The sequence below is a fragment of the Cebus imitator genome, unplaced genomic scaffold (genome assembly GCF_001604975.1).
Source record: "Cebus imitator isolate Cc_AM_T3 unplaced genomic scaffold, Cebus_imitator-1.0 Scaffold68, whole genome shotgun sequence".
Lineage (NCBI taxonomy): Eukaryota > Metazoa > Chordata > Mammalia > Primates > Cebidae > Cebus > Cebus imitator.
In genome coordinates, this window is record NW_016107383.1 from 10,025,892 (window position 1) to 10,047,925 (window position 22,034).

General features: G+C 39.4%; 1 protein-coding gene across 1 annotated transcript in view; it reads left to right on the top strand.

Moving 5' to 3' along the window:
• The window catches only part of FER1L6 (fer-1 like family member 6), a 157,818-nt gene that overhangs the window by 104,094 nt on the left and 31,690 nt on the right, over window positions 1-22,034 (top strand). Inside the window, exons 30-32 of the mRNA XM_017530746.2 lie at window positions 301-426; window positions 7,307-7,434; window positions 13,054-13,224. Coding sequence (XP_017386235.2) covers window positions 301-426; window positions 7,307-7,434; window positions 13,054-13,224 — 425 coding nt within the window. The remainder of the gene's footprint in view (window positions 1-300; window positions 427-7,306; window positions 7,435-13,053; window positions 13,225-22,034) is intronic.

Here is a 22,034-nt window from a genome sequence, read left to right on the forward strand (position 1 = left end):
TGAATGAGATAATGGGGGATGGACTAGCACAGCACCCCACATGTAAAACACACTTGGTGTCCCATCTGTTCTGTTCCTCATACAACATTCCTGTGAGGAGGGTGTTAATGTGCAATATCAATTCACTGATGTATCATGAAGAAGCTCAGATGCCAGCAGGCTGTATAAATTGTCCAAGGATATCCAACTGGCAAGTTTAGCACCAACCCAGGTCCTGTGGATTCCCAGTCTGTGCTCTCTGTGGGTTTTGGTGGGACATATGACCATCTCATTTCAATGGGTTGCATTTTGTGGTTCCAGGGCTCCTTCTGCATCTACAAAAGCCCTGAGGATTCTAGCTCCGAGGACAGTGGGCAGCTGAGAATCCAGCAAGGAATTCCACTTAATCACCCAGTCACAGTGCTGATCAGGGTGTACATTGTTGCGGTAAGCCGTCCTTGTTTGCTCTGAGGGGGTGTATTGATCTGCTTAGGCTGCCATTACAAAATATGGCAGACTGGAAGGCTTAAACAACAGAAATTTACTTTCCCACGGTTCTAAATGCTGTAAGTCCATAATCAAGTTGCTACCAGGGTTGGTGTCTTGTAGGCGTCTCATGCTGGCTTGCAGGTGGCTGCCTTCTTGCTGTGTCCTCACATGGCCTTTCCTCTGTGCACGTTTATATAGGGAGAGGTTGAGCCCTGATGTCTCATCCTCTACAAATAAAGACACTAGCCCTGTCTTATTAGAGCAGCACCACTATGACCTCATTTAACCTTAATTACCTCCCTAAAGCCATGTCTCCAACAGTAACCTTAGGAATTAGGGGTTAAACATATGAGGGTATGAAGTTAGGCTGGCAACACAGACATTTTATGGCTTTTCTGAGCATAGTAGTATCTGTTCCCTGTGGTTGCCTATGGCAGGAGAGGGAACCAAACAGGAGGGAAGAAGGAAACTACAGGAAAGAGTTAGCAGGAAGGACCAAGGCAGAACAGGGCAGCTGTTATGTGAAATTCTCCTCCCACAGCCATGCCTCTGCACTATTGCAGTAGGAAACTTCACTTTGAATGCATATCTAAGTAAGATGTTAATTCCTCTTAGCTTCCCTCTTTCTGATAATGAAAGCATAAAACTTTGATTATGAAACTTTTGGCCTCATTAGCAGGAAGCTCATGGCCAAATCTAATCTCAATCAAAGCAACTACAGGAACCCCAATGGCTTATGGATTTGTTTTAATCTCCTGACCTTGGATGCAGTTTTTGTAATTGTATTTTATTATAATGATCTTTTTTATCTCAACCCTTTGCTTCCATTTCCTACATTCTTTCAAGGAAACATAAATGTAACATAAAATAAAAATGAATTATTCTTTAGTGCTAAGGGAGAAATAAATGTTCTTCTATCATGAAGTTCTCGGGTTTCCTTCATCATCCTCTGTATCATCACCACAACCACGTGTCCCAGGGATGTTGTGATGAAAAGAACATAGTCTCTGTGTTCAAGGAAGTGACAGTGTAGCTGGAAAGATAACTTGTAGGGTCACTGACAATGTTGGGTAGTCAACATGAAACACCACCCTCAGGATGCTTTAGACAAACTCTTTCAAAATTTTGCTCAGGGGGTCACTGGTGTTTTGGGAGAAAAATGCATTCCTTAAGAAACAGAACATACATTCAAATAAATTTGAATAGTGCATATTTCCTTCTCCAACCTTTGAGATTCACAAAACTCATTAGCACATTCAAGTCTCTGAGAATTTCAGAAGGAAACGAAAAAAAAAAACAAAAAACCACACCCTATTTAGTGATCTTGAACAGCATTTTCTAAACTTTTGCCTCATACCTTTCCCTTTCCTACAGAAAATCTTGCAGAACTAAAGTTCTCTAAGATACAGTTTGGGGAATCCAGAAATAGTATCAACAGTAGAAAGGAGAGGAAAGAATTTCTGTGAACTGTGAACTACAGAGGTTGGAGAAAGATGTCTCCTTATTCATGTATTCATTCAGAAAGTATCTACTGCACACCTTTTATGTGTTCAGTTTCCTCTAGACAAAGACAGGAGAAACAGATCAGGTTTCTGTCCTGGAGGTAGCATGGGGGAGGGAGGCCTTGGGCTAGAACTCGAGAACAGGAGGGACTTGAACAAACAGGGAGTCAGAGGGTAGCAGTCCTAGATAAATTCACTACAGTTATGGACAGTCAATATATTTCTAGCAGTTTGATTATGTGTGGTTTGCTCTCATACTAATATTTAATTAATTAAATAAAGTCTCAAGTCTAATTAAAAGAATACTAACAAGTAAAAAAAAAAATACTACTTAAAACTTGCATAAGGAAAGAAATAAAATTTCCCCACCTCTTTTTTTTTTTTCCTTAACAAGATAGATTGCACTTTTTTTTTTTTTTTTTTTTTAAGATTAGTATGTACAGGTCTTCACTCCTTTTAGTAGCTGTCTAGCATTTTCTTGAATAAATGTAGTATTCATTCATTCATTCTACAAGTGTTAAGAAGACCCTGTCCTATGTCCTAAAGTAATGAACAAGATAAACAGTGCCCTTGCTCTCACGGAGATTACATACTAGTTGGGAGTGATGTGGGGATTATGCAGATATAAAAACAAACAAAGGAACAGATAAATTAACAGGATTTGTGTCAGAGATAACAGTTTTGTAAAGAATTAAAAGTGGTTGATGTGAGAAGGAGAAATGTGAAAGACTGCTTTGTATTGTGTTTCTTCCCAAGTAATTAACAAATAGGTTGCTTACAATTTTTGGCTCTTAAACAATGTTCTAGTAAACATCCTTGAATATACAGCTTTATAGGCTCACACTGTTCTATCTACAGGATGGAATCCTAAATATGGAATTGTTTCTCAGCTTTCATTGCTGCAGAGTTTCTCCATCTTTTTTATACCATTTCTTTTTTTTTTTTCAATTTATTTAAGTTCTGGGGTACATGTGTAGAATATACAGGTTTGTTACATAGGTATACACTTACCGTGGTGGTTTGCTGCATCCATCACCATGTCATCTACATTAGGTATTTCTCCTAATGCTAACCCTCCCCAATCCCCACACCCCCTGGTATCCCTCCCCTATCCCCCTACCCCAGACAGGCCCCAGTGTGTGATGTTCCCCTCCCTGTGTCCATGGGTTCTCATTGTTCAACTCCCATTTATGAGTGAGAACATGTGGTATTTGGTTTTCTGTTCTTGTGTCAGTTTGCTGAAAATGATGGTTTCCAGATTCATCCATATCCCTGCAAAGGACATGAACTCATCCTTTTTTATGGCCGCATAGTATTCCATGGTGTATATGTGCCACATTTTCTTTATCCAGTCTATTATTGATGGGCATTTGGGTTGGTCCCAAGTCTTTGCTATTGTGAACAGTACCACAGTAAACATATGTGTGCATGTGTCTTTATAGTAGAATGATTTATATCCTTTGGATATATACCTAGTAATGGGATTGCTGGGTCAAATGGTATTTCTGGTTCTAGATCATTGAGGAACCTCCACACTGTCTTCCACAATGGTTGAACTAATTTGCACTCCCACCAACAGTGTAAAAGCATTCCTGTTCCTTCACATCCTCTCCAGCATCTGTTGTCTCCTGATTTTTTAAGGATTGCCATTCTAACTGGCATAGGTGGTATCTCAATGTGGTTTTGATTTGCATTTCTCTAATGACCAGTGATAATGAGCTTTTTTCATAAGTTTGTTGGCTGCATAAATGTCTTCTTTTGAAAAGTGTTCATATCCTTCACCCACTTTTTGATGGGTTTTTTTCTCGTAAATTTGTTTAAGTTCTTTGTAGATTCTGGATATTAGCCCTTTGTCAGATGGGCAGATCATAATTTTTTTCCCATTCTGTTGGTTGCCAGTTCACTCTAATGATAGCTGCTTTTGCTGTGCGGAAGTTAAGTTTAATTAGATCCCATATGTCTATTTTGGCTTTTATTACCTTTGCTTTTGGTGTTTTAGTCATGAAGTCCTTGCCTATGTCCTGAATGGTATTGCCTAGGTTTTCTTCTAGGGTTTTTATGGTGTTAGGTCTTATATTTAAATCTTTAATCAATCTGGAGTTAATTTTTGTGTAAGATGTAAGGAAGGAGTCCAGTTTCAGCTTTCTGCATGTGGCTAGCCAGTTTTCCCAACACCATTGATTAAATAGGGAATCCCTTCCCTATTGCTAGTTTTTGTCAGGTTTGTCAAAGATCAGATGGTTGTAGAACTGTTGAGTTCTGAGGCCTCTGTTCTGTTCCATTGGTCTATATCTCTGTTTTGGGACCAGTACCATGCTGTTATGATTACTGTAGTCAGGTAATGTAATGCCTCCAGCTTTTTTTTTCTTTAAGAATTGTCTTGGCAATGTGGGCTCTTTTTTGGTTCCATATGAAGTTTAAGGTGGTTTTTTCCAATTCTGTGAAGAAAGTCAGTGGTAGCTTGATGAGGATAGCATTGAATCTATAAATTACTTTGGCAGTATGGCCATTTTCATGATATTGATTATTCCTAACCATGAGCATGAAATGATTTTCCATCTGTTTGTGTCCTCTCTTATTTCCTGGAGCAGCGGATTGTAGTCCTCCTTGAAGAGGTACTTCACATCACTTGTTAGTTGTATTCCTAGGTATTTTGTTCTCTTTGTAGCAATTGTGAATGGCAGTTCACTCATGATTTGGCTTTCTGTTTGTCTATTATTGGCTTATAGGAATGCTTGTGATTTTTGCACATTGATTTTGTATCCTGAGAATTTATTGAAGTTGCTTATCAGCTTAAGGAGATTTTGGGCCAAGACGATGGTGTCTTCTAAATATACAATCATGTTGTCAGCAAACCGAGAAAATTTAACTTCCTCTTTACCTAATTGAATACCTTTATTTCTTTTTCTTGCCTGATTGCCCTGGCCAGAGCTTCCAATTCAATGTTGAATAGGAGTGGTGAGAGAGGGCATCCTTGTCTTGTGCCAGATTTCAAAGGGCATGCTTCGTTTTTGCTCATTCAGTATGATATTGGCTGTAGGTTTGTCATAAATAGCTCTAATTATTTTGAGCTATGTTTCATTAATCTAGCTTATTGAGAGTTTTTGGCATAAAGAGCTGTTGAATTTTGTTGAAGGCCTTCTCTGCATCTATTGAGATAATCGTGGTTTTTGTCTTTGGTTTTGTTTATGTGATGGATTACGTTTATAGATTTTTTATACCATTTCTTCCATCTTCCTACTCTGGCCTTTCCTTAGAAAGTATTTGCTTTTGATAGTTTAAGTCCTAGCTTGTCTGGAATCAGACTTTACTCTCAGAAACAGATCATCATTCAACCGGTCAGTGCCAAATGCAAGACTCATAGGGTCATGGATTCAGAAACCATTAGTTCTGGGAAGGGCCTTCAGGTCCACCCCATGATTTTATAGATAGATCTCAGAGAGACATGACTTGCCCAGTATCACACACTACTTAGAAATGTAGTCAGGCCCAATGCGGTGGCTCATCCCTGTAATCCTAGCACTTTAGGAGGCCAAGGTGGGAAGAATGCTTGAGCTCAGGAGTTTGAGACCAACCTGGTCAATATGGTGAAACCCCATCTCTGATACAATATTAGTAGGGTGTGGTGGCTCACACCGGTAGTCCCAGCTACTTAGGAGGCTGAGGTGGGAGGATGACTTGAGCCTGGGAGGCATAAGTTGCAGTGAGCCAAGACAGTGCCACTGCACTCCACCCTGGGCAACAGAGCAAGATGCTGTGAAAAGAAAAGAGAAAGAGAAAGAGAAACATAGTAATGTGTCTCTTAATGATGAGAATACATTCTGAGAAATGTGTCGTTAGGCTGTTTCAGTGCTGTGCAAGTGTCAGACTCTATTTACACAAACCTAGATGGTTTGGCCTCCAACACGATGGGACAGCCTATTGCACACCTAGGCTATAAACCTGTATAGCACATTACTGTAGAAACTACTATAGGCAATTGTAACACAATGGTATTTATGTATCTAAACATAGAAAAGCTACAGTAAAAACACAGTATAAAAGATTTGAAAAAATCGTACACCTGTCTAGGGCACTTACCATGAATGGAGCTTGCAGGGCTGGAAGGTGCCCCGGGTGAGTCACTGAGTGAGTGGTGAGTGAATGTGAAGGCTAGGATGTTACTGTCCACGACTGTAGAGTTTAGAAATACTGTATACTTAGGCTACACTAAATTTATAAAATATATTTTTCCTTATTCAATAATAAGTTAACTTTAGCTTTCTGTAACTTTATAAACTTAAGTTTTTCTAACTTTCGAGTCTGGTCAAAACATCGTTTAGCTTAAAACACAAACATATTGTTCAGCTATACAAAAATATGTTCTTTATATCCTTAGTAAGCTTTTTTGTATTTTTTAATTGTTTTTTTTTTGTTTTGTAAACTTTGTTAAAAACTAAGACACGTACACACACACACACACACACACACACACACACACACACACACTAGCCTAGGGCAAAACAGGATCAAGATCATCAGTATCACTGTCTTCTACCTCCACATCTTGTCCCACTGGAAGGTCTTCAAGGGCAATAACATGCATGGAGCTGTCATCACCTATAATAATACCTTTTGCTGGATACCTTCTGAAGGACCTGCCTGAGGATGTTTACAGTTAACTTTTTTTTTATATAAAGAGAAAAAGTATACTCTAAAATAATGATTAAAAAGTATAGTATAGTAAATACATACATTTATTATCATGTCAAGTATCATTTACTGCACATGACTGTATACTTTTACATGACTGTTAGCACAGTAGGTTTGTTTATAGCAGCAGCATCACAAACATGTGAGTAATGTGTTGCACTACAATGCTGCAACAGATATGATGTCACTAGATCATAGGAATTTTTCAGCTCCTTCATAATTTTATAGGACTGCCATCATACATGTGGTCAGTCCTTGACCAAGACATCATTAAGATGTGCATTACTGTAGAACTGGAACTCAAACTCATGGCTTCTGCCTCCTGGTCCAGCGTTTTTCTCATTTTTCTGTGCCAAGAGCTTCTTTTCACTGAGGGGATGACTCCAGAGAAAGTTGATCTTGGGCAGAGCCAATAATTTTTCTTTTAACAGCAAAATGTGGATGCTAAAGCAGTGTTCTTAAACTTGGCTGCACATTAGAATTATCTATGGAGTTTTTCAAAAGCCCAAAGCCCTGGCCCATTAAATCAGACTATCTAGAGACAGAAATCAGGTATTAGCATTTTTGAAAGCACCCAGGTAATCCCAGTGTACAACCAATATTGAGAGCCACTGAACCAAAGACATTTTCTTTTTTCTTTCCAGGCATTTAATCTTAGCCCAGCTGATCCAGATGGCAAATCAGATCCCTACATTGTGATCAAGCTTGGCAAAACAGAAATCAAAGACCGGGATAAATACATCCCCAAACAACTGAACCCAGTATTTGGAAGGTCAGTGGCCATCTGGGCTGTGTTTTATTATCCTTTCTGCATTTGTTCCTGCTGTGTTTCTGTGGGGATAGGGTATGTATGTGTGTGTTCCTGGGTGAAATGGTGGCAGGAAGTTAAACACTGGCTTTTGCTCTTGGTAATAACCAACCAAACCTATGTTCATGGAGCAGGGTTGAATTCTTCCATGGTTCCCTGAGGAATTAGGTGGTACTTGATCATTATACCCATAGCTTTCTTTACTATAATTTTTTTCTTTTTCTTTTGCGTGTGTGTGTGTGTGTGTGTGTGCGTGTGCGTGTGTATGTGTGTGAACTTTAGTAGAGAAATACCCACAGCTCTCTAATGACCATTTTCTAGATTTTTGATTTAATAGACATCTTGCAGGGTCATTGGATTCAGCCTAGTGCTTTTGAACAGAGCAGAGATTTCCTTTTTTATAAACAAGGCAGCAAAGGGCTAGAGAGATTAAGAAACATATTCAAGTTCAGATGACTCACAATCGGAGGATAAAGGGACACAAGTCTGGTCTTTTGTCTCCTACTAAAGGGATTTTTCCATCATATCATTTTGTGGTTCATTTGAGGTGACCCCTAAGGTCAAAAAGTTGAAGTTGTCCTCAAGTTGTGCTTTGTTTTCCTGTAAAGTGCTAAAAGCTATTGCATTTGTGTAAGTGGACTAGGCATTCACCAGCTCACAGCAGCACTGCAATGCTGTTGATCCTATAATAGGGTGTGCTACACATTGGTGTTCCCTGTTCAAGTTTGTGCATGTCTGTCACTGTCTCTGGAACCAAGGTGACTTGGGTATCACTCTGCCACATACAAGCTCTACAACCTTATGCAGATGGCTTAACCTGTCTGTTCCTAGTTTTCCTGCCCGGTAAAGCAGCAACAGTGACACCTGACTCTCAGATTCCTTTAGAAGATTAAATGTGTAAAGCACCTACATGTCACATTGCCTATGCCAGCACACAGTTGACATACAAAACACATCAGCTCCCTTCCTCTCCACCTTGGTAATTGTAGCAATGGATACATCTTTAGTGTGTTTAATTTCTTTTTTCTTGAGTAAGCAGGAGTGTGGAATAGAATCTCCATCGGCCCCATTTAAATTAATTTACACATCCTTGATCACTTTGGAGCCTCTGACATTTGAACAGCACTAGCCTCTTACATTTTATTGCTCCTGAGAAAATGAGGGCTATAAATGATCTTGCCTGTCCAGATTAATGACAACGACAGTGCTGGGGAAGCTTACCCTTGCCTCCCTCATCCAGAGATGACCTTCATTGTCATCTACCATTGATGTAACTAGTGCTTCAGTGTGACAAGCACTTGGCAGGCACTTTTTATTAGCTACTTTCACCACAGTGCCATGAACTAGACTTGTTTTACAACCCATGTTATATGGCCATGGCAAACAAGAGAAGATGATGATGAAAAAAATGTTCTCTCCTGCCTCTGGCATTGCAGCACCTCATCCAAAAGCTCTCCAGATGTGGATGTTTTGCTGGAGATGTATTTAATTTTTACTCGGGAACAAAAGTTGCCAGCACAATCCCACAGTGTTCCAGCAGGAAGAGCAGAGGATTCTTGTGCCTGACCTGGGGTCTGGGGAATCCCTCATGACTTCAGTGCCCCAGTATCCCTGTGAAGGTGTGCCCTGGTATCTTGCATTGCTTTACTTTTCTTCGTAGCCTCTGACATGGATTAGATGTTTATGGATTTATTGGCCATCTCCCATCTCCCCACTAGAATGTAAGAAGTATTTGAGCGGGGACTTAGTCTAGTCTGGTTAATGCCACATCTCCAGCACCTAGAACAGGGCCTGGCACACAGCAGGTGCTCAGTATGTATCTGTAGAATGAATAGATGGATGGATGGGTAGGTGAGTGGATAGGTAGATGGACAAAATGCCAGTCAGTTGTCCATGGGATTTAATGGGGCCCTATCTCCACATCAACTTGTGGTGCATGTCTATAGGCTTTGACAGTTTCTTCCTTATGGCTCTTATGGTTTCCCAGAATGCTTCCCATTGTCTCCACTACCTTGATAATTAACCATAAAGCAAAATGATGAGATCATAAGGAACTGATCAATGGGTTAATAAAACAGCTCTCTATCTCTTCTTCCTCATTCACATCTACAGGCAGTTGTCCTTGCTGTGCCCTCCCCATGACATGCCTTTCCTTTTCTTGTCCACCTGCAGAACTTCCTTCCTTCCTCACAATTACTGGGAATCCACTATGTGTCAGGCACACTGCTAAGTGCTGGGACACAATGGGGACCAAGCCACAGTCTATACCTTCAAGGTGCCCATGAATATTGATAGAACATCAGATAAATGCATGATTACAATAGGCTGCTGCAAGTCCTGTGAAGACATTGGGAAGGCATCAGACCGTCTTGGGAGTGTGGAGGGGGTGGGAAGGGATGGGTGTTCTTTGCCGTGCAAAGTCTGGAGTATAGGGAGGACGTGATGTGGCAGGAACTGTTACCAGTCAGGGTTCTACCATGGGAAGGGACCTACAGGAAAGAGAGAGAATTTCCCAGGGCTTCCTTAACAAAGTATCATAAACTGGGTAACTGAAACAACAGAAATGCATTCTCTCACAGTTCTAGATACTGAAAGTGTGGTGGTGTCTGGGCTGCTTCCTTCTGTGGGCTGTGAAGGAGCCTCTGTTCCCTGCCTCCCTCTCGAATGCTGGTGATCTGCTGGCAATCCCTGGTGCTCCCTGGCTGGTAGATGCATTGCTCCAATATCAGCCTTCATCTCCACATGGCCTGCTCCCTGCACCTCTCCACATCATCTTCCCCCTGTGCATATCTGCGTCTGTGTCAAGTTTTCCTCTTTACAAGGACACCAGTCATACTGCATTGGGGCCCATCCCAATGACCTCATTTTAGCTTGAATACCTCTATTCAGCCTCCACTTCCAAATAAGGTCAGATTCTGAGGCGCTGGGGCTGGAGCTTCCACTTATGTTTTGGTGGAGACACAATTTGACTTATAGTAATATATACTGCTTTTGCCCTTTATTATGAGATTGTTGTTTTTGCTCTTAAGAGTTTTCAACTGGTTAGATGAGGCCTACTTAGATTATCAAGGAGAAACTTCTTCACCTAAAGTCAACTAATTGTGGATGTTAATTACATCTTTAATTACATCTACAAAATGCCACCATAGCAACACCTGGATTAGTGTTTGATCAAATAACTGGAGACTATAGTCAAGTAGACACATGACACTGACCATCACTCTGTGAGTAGATTGCAAGTGTTTTTTTCTTTCCAATCAGGTGGTCATTTTGATGATAGACTATGTGCCAGCTACTAGGGAGGTATAAAGGGTACATGACCCTGTTTCCGTGGAACCTATGCGCTTATGAAGGAACCAGGCATTACAAAAGCTCAGGCAAAAAACTCATAAAATTGTCCGTCTGATGAATGCTATAAGGGAAAGGTGCAGGGGTCTTTGAGTCTGTATAATCGGGGAGCTTTACCTGGTTGGGAAAATGGCTAAGATGAGAAGTTCTGGAGATCTGGAGCAGGGAGAACTCCCATCTGCACTCAAGGCTCAGCTGAAGAGTCATCTCTGTGAAACCATCCATAGTCACCCCTCCCCAACAGGTGTATCAGTAACACCCTGCCCATAACTCTGTTGGAGCTCCTGCCATCTTAGTTAGCCATATTCTTATCTGCTTTTTCCACTGGAAAGAAATTGTTGTACTTATCTCGTAAAAACCACCGTGCCTGGCACGTGGTAGATACACAATACATGCTGAATGAATGAATGAATGAATGACCAAGTGAACAATGGAACATCTTTGCTCTGAAGCTCAGAGGCTCTCCATGCTTTCACCAAGTCTGTTTTTGCCCATTTCATGATGCATTCTATTTTCCCAAACCGCCTCATTGACACACAAGTTGGTATAAGGCTAGTTTTTCCCTGGGTGACTGGAAGTTCAACCATAGTGGGCTGTTTTGGTGACTTTTACTAACGGCTCCAGTTAAAATTCAGGTAAGATCAATCTGTGGGCCCACAGCTTGGGGAGATGAACCAGGGCTATTAAGTCTTCTGTCATGGTTGCCAGCAGCAGTTAATCCCTTAATAAGTCCTTCCAGTGACAGTAATGGTGATAGTTCAGGGGCAGATGGCTGGGGGTTTCCTTGTGATGCACTTGCAGAATATCAATTACAGTTTAAAATGTAAGTCTTGGAGCTCAGGCAGGCAATGCTATGCCTTCAGAGGGAAGACATATGGATTTCTTTTCCACACCATATCCCTGGCCTGCTAGAGCCGCTTCTGTCAGTTACAGTCACTGGAGCTGTCCAGCGTGTCTGCGTTTTTCTCTCTGAGGAGGGTTAATTGGCTTGGGCTTGCTGCAGTTGCTGTGCCTGCTTCACTGAAGAATGAGTGCCAGGGCTAAGTGGATCTGACCATGAGGGCAGCAGCCCAGACAGCCCCATGGACATGCAGGGAAATAATGAGCTTGCATTCTCTCTCCTCCCCTCCTCTTTGTCCATCACTCCCAGCCCAGCCCATCTTGTACCAGAGCAGACAATCTAAACACCTGAAGAACACATTGCTGTGTCCTTGATTTTGTTTTCAGGAATGCATTTCCCTACAATGTAGAATTTTACTTCATATTTAATTTTCAAGTACCCATCCCAACGTAGGAAATCAGTAGCATGGATAATTAATCATCACCTGGCGTTGGTGTGGTTTCGTGGAAGGAGCACCTAGCTAGGAGTTAGCAACCTGGTACATGTCTCAGATTGGCCTGATTGATGATCCTGGGAAAGTTGCTTGTGTCTTCTAGATTTCAATTTCCTTATCTGTAAAATGAAGGGGCTGGATATGGTGATTTCTGAGATCTCTTACAGTTCACAGGAAAGATTTATTTTGTGTATACTTCTGCAGGTCAAGCGCAGGCTCCAGCAATGCAGAGACCAAAAAAACAAAAATAGGTCCCTGTTCTCAAGGGGCTCATAGTCTTGTAGAGACAGCACTTCAGTCTTCCAATTATATATCTTTATAATTTTTCATCCTTGATGAGGTTTTCATTTAAAATAAATGTAGTTAGCATTTATTGATAAGGCAACAATGGAGGGGAAGGGGAATGGCAATGGATTTGGCACCAGTTGAATGCGTGAAAGTAAAACGTGTTTACAGAAACAATATTGCATGTAAACACCATGCTAAATTATAAAGAAGACATATATACTCATTTACAATAGGGAGGCTAAGAGGTATTAAATAACTTTCTTAAAGATTTACAATCAGGAAGTTTCAGATTCAAAACCAAAATTAAAAATCAATCCTGTTTGAAGCCAAAATCCAAAGTTTTCCTCTCCATCATGCTGTCACCCTAGTTGAAGACTACAAGATGTGGCCCATGAAAGGGGAGATTATTGGCCGTTTGAAATTGATAACAGCATTGAAAATTGATTGTACTGCAATGAGAAATTAAACCAAACAAATATCTGCTAAGTATTAACTGAGTTGCTGAGTGTTTGGTGAGTTCACATGAACAGTGGGCTAACTAAAAGTGAAGCTGGGAACAGTTCCAAGTGTCACCAAATGTTACTGACTCTTGAAGTCTCTGCTTGGACCACAGGTCATTTGAAATCCAAGCCACATTCCCGAAAGAATCTCTGCTCTCCATCCTGATCTACGATCACGACATGATTGGGACAGATGACCTTATTGGTGAGACCAAGATCGACCTGGAGAACCGCTTCTACAGCAAACACCGAGCCATCTGTGGCTTGCAGAGCCAGTATGAGATGTAAGTTCTTTCTCTCTGGGAAATACTTGGTATTCTGAGGCTGTTGTAGCCTTCAGAGCTCTGGATTCTGCATCTCATGTCCATCTCTAGGAAGGCCAGATCCGGCTCAGCTTTAATGTCTCAAATGGGCTCCACATCAGCATAGCTGACTTGGGAGACTCTGTTCAGTGCATTTAGAAGTTGTTGTGGCTGGGGAGGCAGCTCTGATTTAGAAACAAGGGCAGGTTCTTCAAGAGACAAGATCTAAAAGTATATGTTCACTCAGATGTATCTTGAAATAGGGTTCCCTGGTGGAGGATAATGCTAGAATAAGAATTAGTATAATATAAATGCCAGTATCCAAGCTAATTATAACTAAGTCATGTGCTTTTGATAACAGAGCACTTTACATGGAGTATCTCATTCAGTTTTCTGAACCACTCTTTGAGGTGTTATCCACATTTTACAAATGAAGAACCGACCCAACTTTCACTCTTTTTTCATAGGTATTTTTAATTTTTGTGGGTACATAGTAGATGTATACATATATATGGAATATATGACATTTTGATATACACACATACAATGCATAATAATCACATCAAGGTAAATGGGATATCCATCACTTCAAGTATTTATCCTTTCTTCATATTGCAAACAAACCAGTTATACCCTTTTAGTTATTTCAAAATAGACAATAAATTATTGACTATAGTCACCCTGTTATGCTATCAGATACTATATCTTATTCTATCTAATTATATTTTTTTACTCATTAACCATCATCCACTCTCTAGCTCCATGAGTTCAAGTGTTTAAGTGAGAACATGCAAAGCTTGTCTTTCTGTGCCTGGTTTATTTTACTTGACCTAATGTCTTTAATTCATTTTGATTTTATTTTTGTATATGGCAAGACATAGGGGTCTACTTTCATTCTTCCACATATGGATATCCAGTTTTTCCAGCACCGTTTATTGAAAGGCCTGTCCTTTCTCCAATATATCTTTTTGGCAGCTTTATTGAAAATAAGTTCACTGTAGATGAACAGATTTATTTCTAGGTTCTCAATTCTGTTCCATTGATTCATGTGTCTATTGTTATGCCAGTACCATGCTGTTGCGGTTACTATAGCTCTGTAGCATAATTTGAAGCCAGGTAATGTGATTCCTCCAGTTTTGTTCTTTTTGCTTAGAATAGCTTTGAATATTTTGTATCTTTTGTGGTCCCATGTAAATTTTAGGATTGCTTTTTTCTATTTCTATGAAGAATGTCATTGGTACTTTGATACAGATTTCACTGAATTTGCAGATTGCTTTTGGTAGTATGGACATTTTAACAACACTGATTCTTCTAATTCATGAACATGGAATATGTCTCTGGTTTTTTGTGTCCTCTTCAATTTTTTGCACCAATGTTTTATAGTTTTCATTGTAGAGATATTTTATCTCTTGAAGTTTACTCCTAGGTATTTTGTTTGTAGCTATTGTAAGTGGGGTTACTTTCTTGATTTTTCTTTCACATTGTTCACTGTAGGCACATAGAAATGCTACTGATTTTTGTACCTCGATTTGGTATCCTGCACCTTTACTAAATTTGTTTATCAGTTCTAATGATTTTCTTGTGGAATCTTTAGGTTTTCTTCAAATATAAAATCATATTATCTATATACAAGGATAACTTCTTCCTTTCAAATTTGGATGCCCTTTATTTCTTTTTCTAATCTGATTGCTCTAGCTAGGACTTCCAGTTCTTTGTTGAATAACAGTGTTGAAAGTGGGCATCCTTGTTTTGTTTCAGATCTTAGAGGAAAGGCTTTCAGTTTTCCTCATTCAGCATGATCCTAGCTGTGGGTCAGTTGTGTATGTTTTTTATTGTGTTGAGGCATGTTCTTTCTATGCTCAGTTTTTTGAGGATTTCTTACATTATGAAGGGATGTTGAATTTCATCAAATGCTTTTTAAGTGTTGAGGTATGTTCTTTGAATTTCATCAAATACTTTTTATTGTGTTAAGGTATGTTCTTTCTATACTCAGTTTTTTGAGGGTTTCTTAAATTATGAAGGGATGTTGAATTTCATCAAATGCTTTTTAAAATGATCATATGGTTTCCTTCATTCTGTTGATATGCTGTATCTCACTGATTGTGCATGTTGAATGATCATTGCATTCCTGGAATAAATTCCACTTGGCCATGATGAATGATCATTTTAACATCTTGTTGAATTTGGTTTGTGAGTATTTTGTTGAAAATTTTTCTTGAACATTTTTGCATCCGTGTTCATCAGGGATATTGGCCGATAGTTTTCATTTTGTGATGTGTCTTTGACTGGTTTTTGTTTCAGGATAATACTGGCCTTGTAAAATGACTTTGGAAGTATTTTCTTTTTCTGTTTTTTAGATTGGTATTTGTTCTTCTTTAAATGTTCATTAAAATTCAGCAGTGAATCATCGGATCCTGGGCTTTTCTTTGCTAGGAGACTTTTTATTATAGCTTCTATTTCATTACTTGTTATTGGTCTATTCAGGTTTTAAATTTCTTCATGGTTCAATCTTGGTAGGTTGTATGCTTCTAGGAATTCATTCATTTCTTCTAGGTTTTTCAATTTATTTCTAACTTCATTAGCAGCTTCTAATGGTCATTTAAATTACTGCAGTATTAAATTTCTGCAGTAATGTCTCCTTTTTCATCTGTAATTTTATTTATTTAGGAGTTCTCCTATTTTTCTCAGCCTGGCTAATGAGTTGTCACTTTTCAAAAAACCAGCTTTTCATTTTGTTAATCTTTTTTATTTTTTCATTTCAGTTTCATTTATTTCTGCATTGATCTTTTATTATCTCTTTTTTTCTACTAATTTTGAATTTGGTTTGTTCTTGATTTTCTAATTCATTAAGATGTATTGTTACATTATTTATTTGAAGTTTTTCTATTCTTTTGATGTGGGTGCTTGTTGCTATAATCTTTCTTCCTAGTACTGCTTTCATTGTGTTCCATAGGTGTTGGTATGTTTCTATTTTCATTTGTTTCAAGAAATTTTTAAATTTTTTGCTTAATTTCTTCATTGTCCCACTGGCCATTCAGGAGCATATTGTTTAATTTCCATATGTTTGTATAGTTTCCAAATTCTCTTGTTATTGATTTTTGAGTTTTATTCCATTGTGGTCAGAGAATATACTTGATATAATTTCAATTAAAATTTTTTTTAAAGACTTGGCCTAACATATGGTCTATCCTTGAGAATGTCCCATGTGCTAATGAGAAGAATATGTATTCTGCAGTTGTTGGTTGAAATGTTCTATAAACATCTATTAGGTCCATTTGATCTATAAGGCCAATTCGTTCGAATATTTCTTGGTTGGTGTCCTGTCTGGATGACCTGTCCAATGCTGAAAGTTGGGTGTTGAAATCTCCAGCTATTATTGTATTGGGGTCTATATCTTTAGCTTTAACAATATCTGCTTTCTATATCTGGGTGTATCATGATATCATATAATATCATGCAACTATTATATCCTGTTGCTGAATTGACCCCTTTATCATTATATAATGACCTTCTTTTTCTCTTTTTATAGTTCTTGTCTTGAAATCTGTTATCTTATAATAAGTATACCTACTCCTGGTTTTTTTTTTTTTTTTTTACATTTGCATGTTATATTTTTTGTGATTCTTTATTTTTTAGTCTATGTGTATCTTTATAGGTAAAGTATGTTTCTTGCAGGCAACCGGTTATTGGGTCTTGTGTTTTTATCCATTCAGTCACTCTGTGTCTTTCGATTGGAGAGGTTAGCCCATTTACATTCAATGTTATTATTGATAAGTAAGGACTTACTATTTCCATTTTAAAATTTGTTTTTTGATTGTTTTGCTGTCTACTCTTCCTTCTTGTCTTCCTTTTAGTGAAGGTGATTTTCTCTGGTGGTATGTTTTAATGTCTTGCATATCTGTTGTGTTTTATTTGATGTTACCATGAGCCTTGAAAATAATATAACCCATTATTTTAAGCTGATAACGGCACTAACTGCATAAACAAAATAACAAGCAAAAATAATACTGATGAAAACTCTGTTTTAACTTCATCTCCCTGCTTTTTAACTTTTTGTTGTTTCTACTTATATCTTATTTTAATGTCTATGTCTTGAAAGGTTGTTGGAGTTATCATTTTTGGTTGGTTCATATATTCATCTTTTCACTTAAGATATGAATAACTAATACACCCCAGTAACAGTGTTATAACATTCTGTGTTTTTCTATGGACTTACTATTACCAGTGAGCTTCCCACCTACATATAGTTTCTTATTGCTCATTAACATTCTTTTCTTTCAGATCAAAAAACTCCTTTTAGCATTTCTTATAGGACAGGTCTGGTGTTGATGAAACCCCTCAGAGTTTGTCTGGGAAAGTCTTTATTTCTCATTCATATTTAAAGAATATTTTCCCTAGTTATACTATTCTAGGATAAAAGGTTTTTTCCTTCAGCACTTTAAATGTCATGCTACTCTCTCCTGGCATTTCCACTGGCAGCAGACTTCTCCTGGTTTCCACTGAGACATACTGGGACTCCTTTTTATGTTATTTATTTTCTTTTGCTGCTTTTGGGATCTTTAATTTATTGTGGACCTTTGGGAATTTGATTATTAAATGTTTTATAGTCTTATTTGGATTAAGTCTGCTAGGTGTTCTATAACCTTCTTGTACTTGAATATTGATATCTTTCTCTTGGTTTGCGAAGTCCTCTGTTATTATCCCTTTGAATAAACTTTCTACTCTGATCTCTCTCTCTGCCTCCTCTTTAAGGTCCGTAACTCTTAGACTTGCCCCCTTTGAGCCTTTTTTCTAGATATTGCAGGCATGCTTCATTCTTTTCTATTCTTTTTTTTGTTTGTTTCCTGACTATTTTCAAATAGCCTGTCTTGAGGCTCACTAATTCTTCTGCTTGATTAATTCTGCTGTTAAGAGACTCTGATGTATTCTTCAGATATATCTATTGCATTTTTCAGCTCTGGAATTTGTTTGATTTCTTTTAATCACTTCAATCTCTTTGTTAAATTTATCCCAGAGGATTCCGAATTCCTTCTTTGTGTTATCTTGAGTTTTGTTGAGCTTCCTTAATGCAACTATTTTGAATTCTCTGTCTGAAAAGAAATATATCCCTGTCTCTCCAGGATTGGTCACTGGTACCTTATTTAGTTATTTTGGTGAGATCATGTTATCCTGGATGGTCCTGATGCTTGTGGATGTTTGTAAGTCTGGGCATTGAAGAGTTAGGTATTTATTGTAGTCTTCACAGTCTGGTCTTGTTTGTACCCATCCTTTTTGGAATGGCTTTCCAAATATTGAAGGGACTTGGGTATTATAATCTAAATATTTGGTCACTGCAGCCATACCTGCATTAGGGAACACTCTAGGCACAGCAACACTGTGGCTCCTGCAGGCTTACGGAGATACTGCCTGGGTAGTCTTAGGTAAGATCCAGGAGAATTCCCTGGATTACCAGGCAGAGACTCTTGTTCTCCTCTCTTTTCCCCAAACAAATGGGGTTTATCTTTCTGTGCTTAGCTGCCTGGAGCTGGGGGAGGGGTGACACACACACACATGTGGCTAATAAAGCACTGGGTCTTGCCAAGGCCTGCAGTGACCCCTGCCTGGCTATCACCTATGTTCACTCAATGCCCATGGGCTCTTCAGTCAATGAGTGGCAAATCCAGCCAGGCTTCTGTTCTTCCTCTCAAGTCCCCAGCCCCAGATGGGTCTGGAGATGCCCTTGGGAGCCAAGGGCTGGAGTTAGGAACCTTAGGAATCTATCTGCTGCTCTACTCTACTGTGGTTGAACTGGCACCCAAGCCACAGGATAAAGTCCTTCCCATTATTCCTTCCCCTTTCCTCAGGCAGAGGGGTCCCTCCCCATGGCCACCACAGCCCCAGGTCCATGGGGAGTACTGCCTGGCTAACTTCCCCTGTTCACTTGTGGTGAATGTTGCCTGGCCTGTGTCTCTTTCTTCAGGGCAGTGGGCTGCCCTCTGGCTTAGTTTAGGCCCAAAATTGCCGTCTGGAGCCAAGGCTTAGAATCAGAGTCCCCAGAAGCCCACTTGGTTCTCTACCCCACTGTGACTGGGCTGCTGTCCAAGCTGCAAGAAAAAGTCTCCTTTGCTCTTCCCTGTCCTTCCCTCAAGAAGAAGGAATCTCTCTCCATAGCTACTACAGCTGAAAATGTGCTGGGTCACACCTGAAGCCAGCACTGCTCTGAGTTTCACCCAAGGCAAGTTCTGCCTGGCTATCACTGCTGATTATTCAAAGTCCAAGGGCCCTTTAGTCAGCAAGAAATAAATCCTGCTTGGACTAGCTTCTTCCCCCTCAAGGAAGCAGGTTCCCTTCTGGCCAGAGGTATGTCTAGAAATGTTTGGGAGCTGGGGCTTGGAATGGAGGCCTCAAGACTCTGCCTTGTGCTGTATTTTACTGTACCTGAGCTGGTATTCAAGGTGCAAGACAAAGTCTTCTTTACTCTCTCCCTCCTCAAGCAGAAGGAAGGAGTCTCTCCTGGGTCTGTGAGCTGTGCTTCTGGGATTGGGGGAGAGGTGGTGTGAGCGCTCCCTTGGCCTCCCCAGCTGGTATCTCACTAGATCATGTGTACCCCAGGTCTACTGGCTCTGAGCTCAGCATAGCAGTGGGACTTGCACAGGAATTTCAGTCCCAGTGGCCTAGACTGTCTTTCATGTTTATTTAGGACCCCAGAGTACTTTAGCCCACAGTGGCAGAGCTTGCTGGAACTCAACTTAGGTTCCAACAGCTGGGATGGACGCTTTGCCTATAGCAAGGGCTGGTCCAAATGCTCCTTTCACGGGCACCAGCTGAGTTCTGTCTGGTGTGTGTTTCTGCTGCGATACTATAGCACCGAGTTCCAATCCGAAGTCCTACAATTATTGTGTTCTTTCTTCCCTAAGTGCACAGATCCTTGCTCCATGCCACTGCCACAGAATGAGGGAGGAGTGGTACAGGCAATTCAAGACTGTCTTTCTTATCCTCTTTAGTGCCTCTTTCCTTAATATCAAGTTAAAACCAGGTACTGTGATTGCTTACCTTATCTTGTGTGTATAGTTGTTCAGTTTAGTGTTCTTCTGTCTCCCTCCCCAACTCTTTTTACAAATATTTTAAATGCTGTTTAATTTTAAAATATAGACTACCAGCTTTATTTTTTAAAAAGCATGTTGTATCTTATAGCTTAAGGAAAAAAATTAGAGTATGGTGTATTGTAGAAATTAGAAAATACAGAAAGTACAAAATGATTCTCAAATTATTTCACTCATGTAAAAATTCTTGGCATAGTATCTCATTTTCAGTATGTTCCATGCTATTTCCCCCCTAACTGAACTCTTATTATCCATGCAGTTTTGTAACCTGCTTGTTGTACTTAGCCTATTCATCCCAAGTATGTATGCCATTAGACATTCTTTATAATCATTATTTCAATATATCTGTAGCATTCAATCATGGTAAAACCAATTTGCCTTCCTGTATTTTTCTTCTTTATTCTGTTACAAATATTGTTGCTATGAATATTCTCAAACAAAAGCCACTGCACACCTCTCTGATAATTCACTTAATATTTATGCACCAAGGTGGACTACTCCATTAACAGAAATGCACATGTTGGGACTTTTAATACATATGCCCCAGTGGCCCTCCAGAGGGTTGTGCCAATTTATACTCTGAGCACCTATCTCCTTCATGGCATGATTTCATACAGTCTCTTTTTCTGGCCTGTTCTTCCCTGAGCCTAGAGAGCCAGTTCAGTTATCAGTCCCTAGTGGAGCCATATGCCTCTTAGAGTTATTTTCATAGCTTTCTGTGTGCCTGAGAGAATTCCATTCAGACAGTGATTAGCTGTTCTCACTCTGAAATTGGGGAAGGAAACCACAGGCTAATGTGGCGCTTATTTTGTTCAGAAGAATTTCCTGGCTGACCTACTAGGGAGTAGTATAGTTGTCTGGGGACTTGCAACCTTTTATTCAGCGAATAAAAAATATATTCACTGAAAATTTTTTAAAAACAAGACAAGCATGCCTATTTCTGGGAAGGCCTGTGTGTGGCTCTGGGACTGGCTTGGATGATCTTTTCAGAATTCTCAGGTACCTGGCATAATGTGGAAAAACTACTTGATAGCTCTGCTTCATAAGTTATGTTGATTTGTTTAAATGCTTAAACAAGTTAAATTCTCATGAACCCAGTGTCCCAATGAGCAGAGACATCAAACTTATCTTGGTCCTGGCTCTGAGGGAGTGCTGCATTACAAGTTAATAATTTTAATGAAACAGCTAGTTTTTAAGGAAAGAATGGGTTGGTAAGATTTAAAAACTTGTCACCAGGAAAATCACCAGTTAGAGAAACAATACATCAAGACTATCTGTGACATGAATATGTACTATGGTTTTGGCAGGGTGTGGGCTAGGGAGAAGGGAGGAAAGAAGCAGAGACAATGAAAGGATGACCTAGGCTTTCCTCTTGGAATAAGAAGCAGCCAAGTGGCTGTTCTGCGAGGGACTTAATAAAACTAAACAAATATAACCTGCAAAGAAATGCATAAAGACAGAATGCAGATTGGTGATTGCCAAAGCCTCTGGGGAGTGGGAAAGAGGAGTAACTGTTTTCTGGTGCTTTGTTTTGGGATGATGAAAGTTTTTGGAACTAGATAGAGGTGATGGTTGCACCTCATTGTGAATATCCTAAGTGCTACTATATTGATCAACTTTTAGATGGTTAACTTTGTTATGTGACTTTCACTTCGATTTTTTATAAATGAAAAGTACATTACTAAAACAAAACAAAACAAATAAAAACTA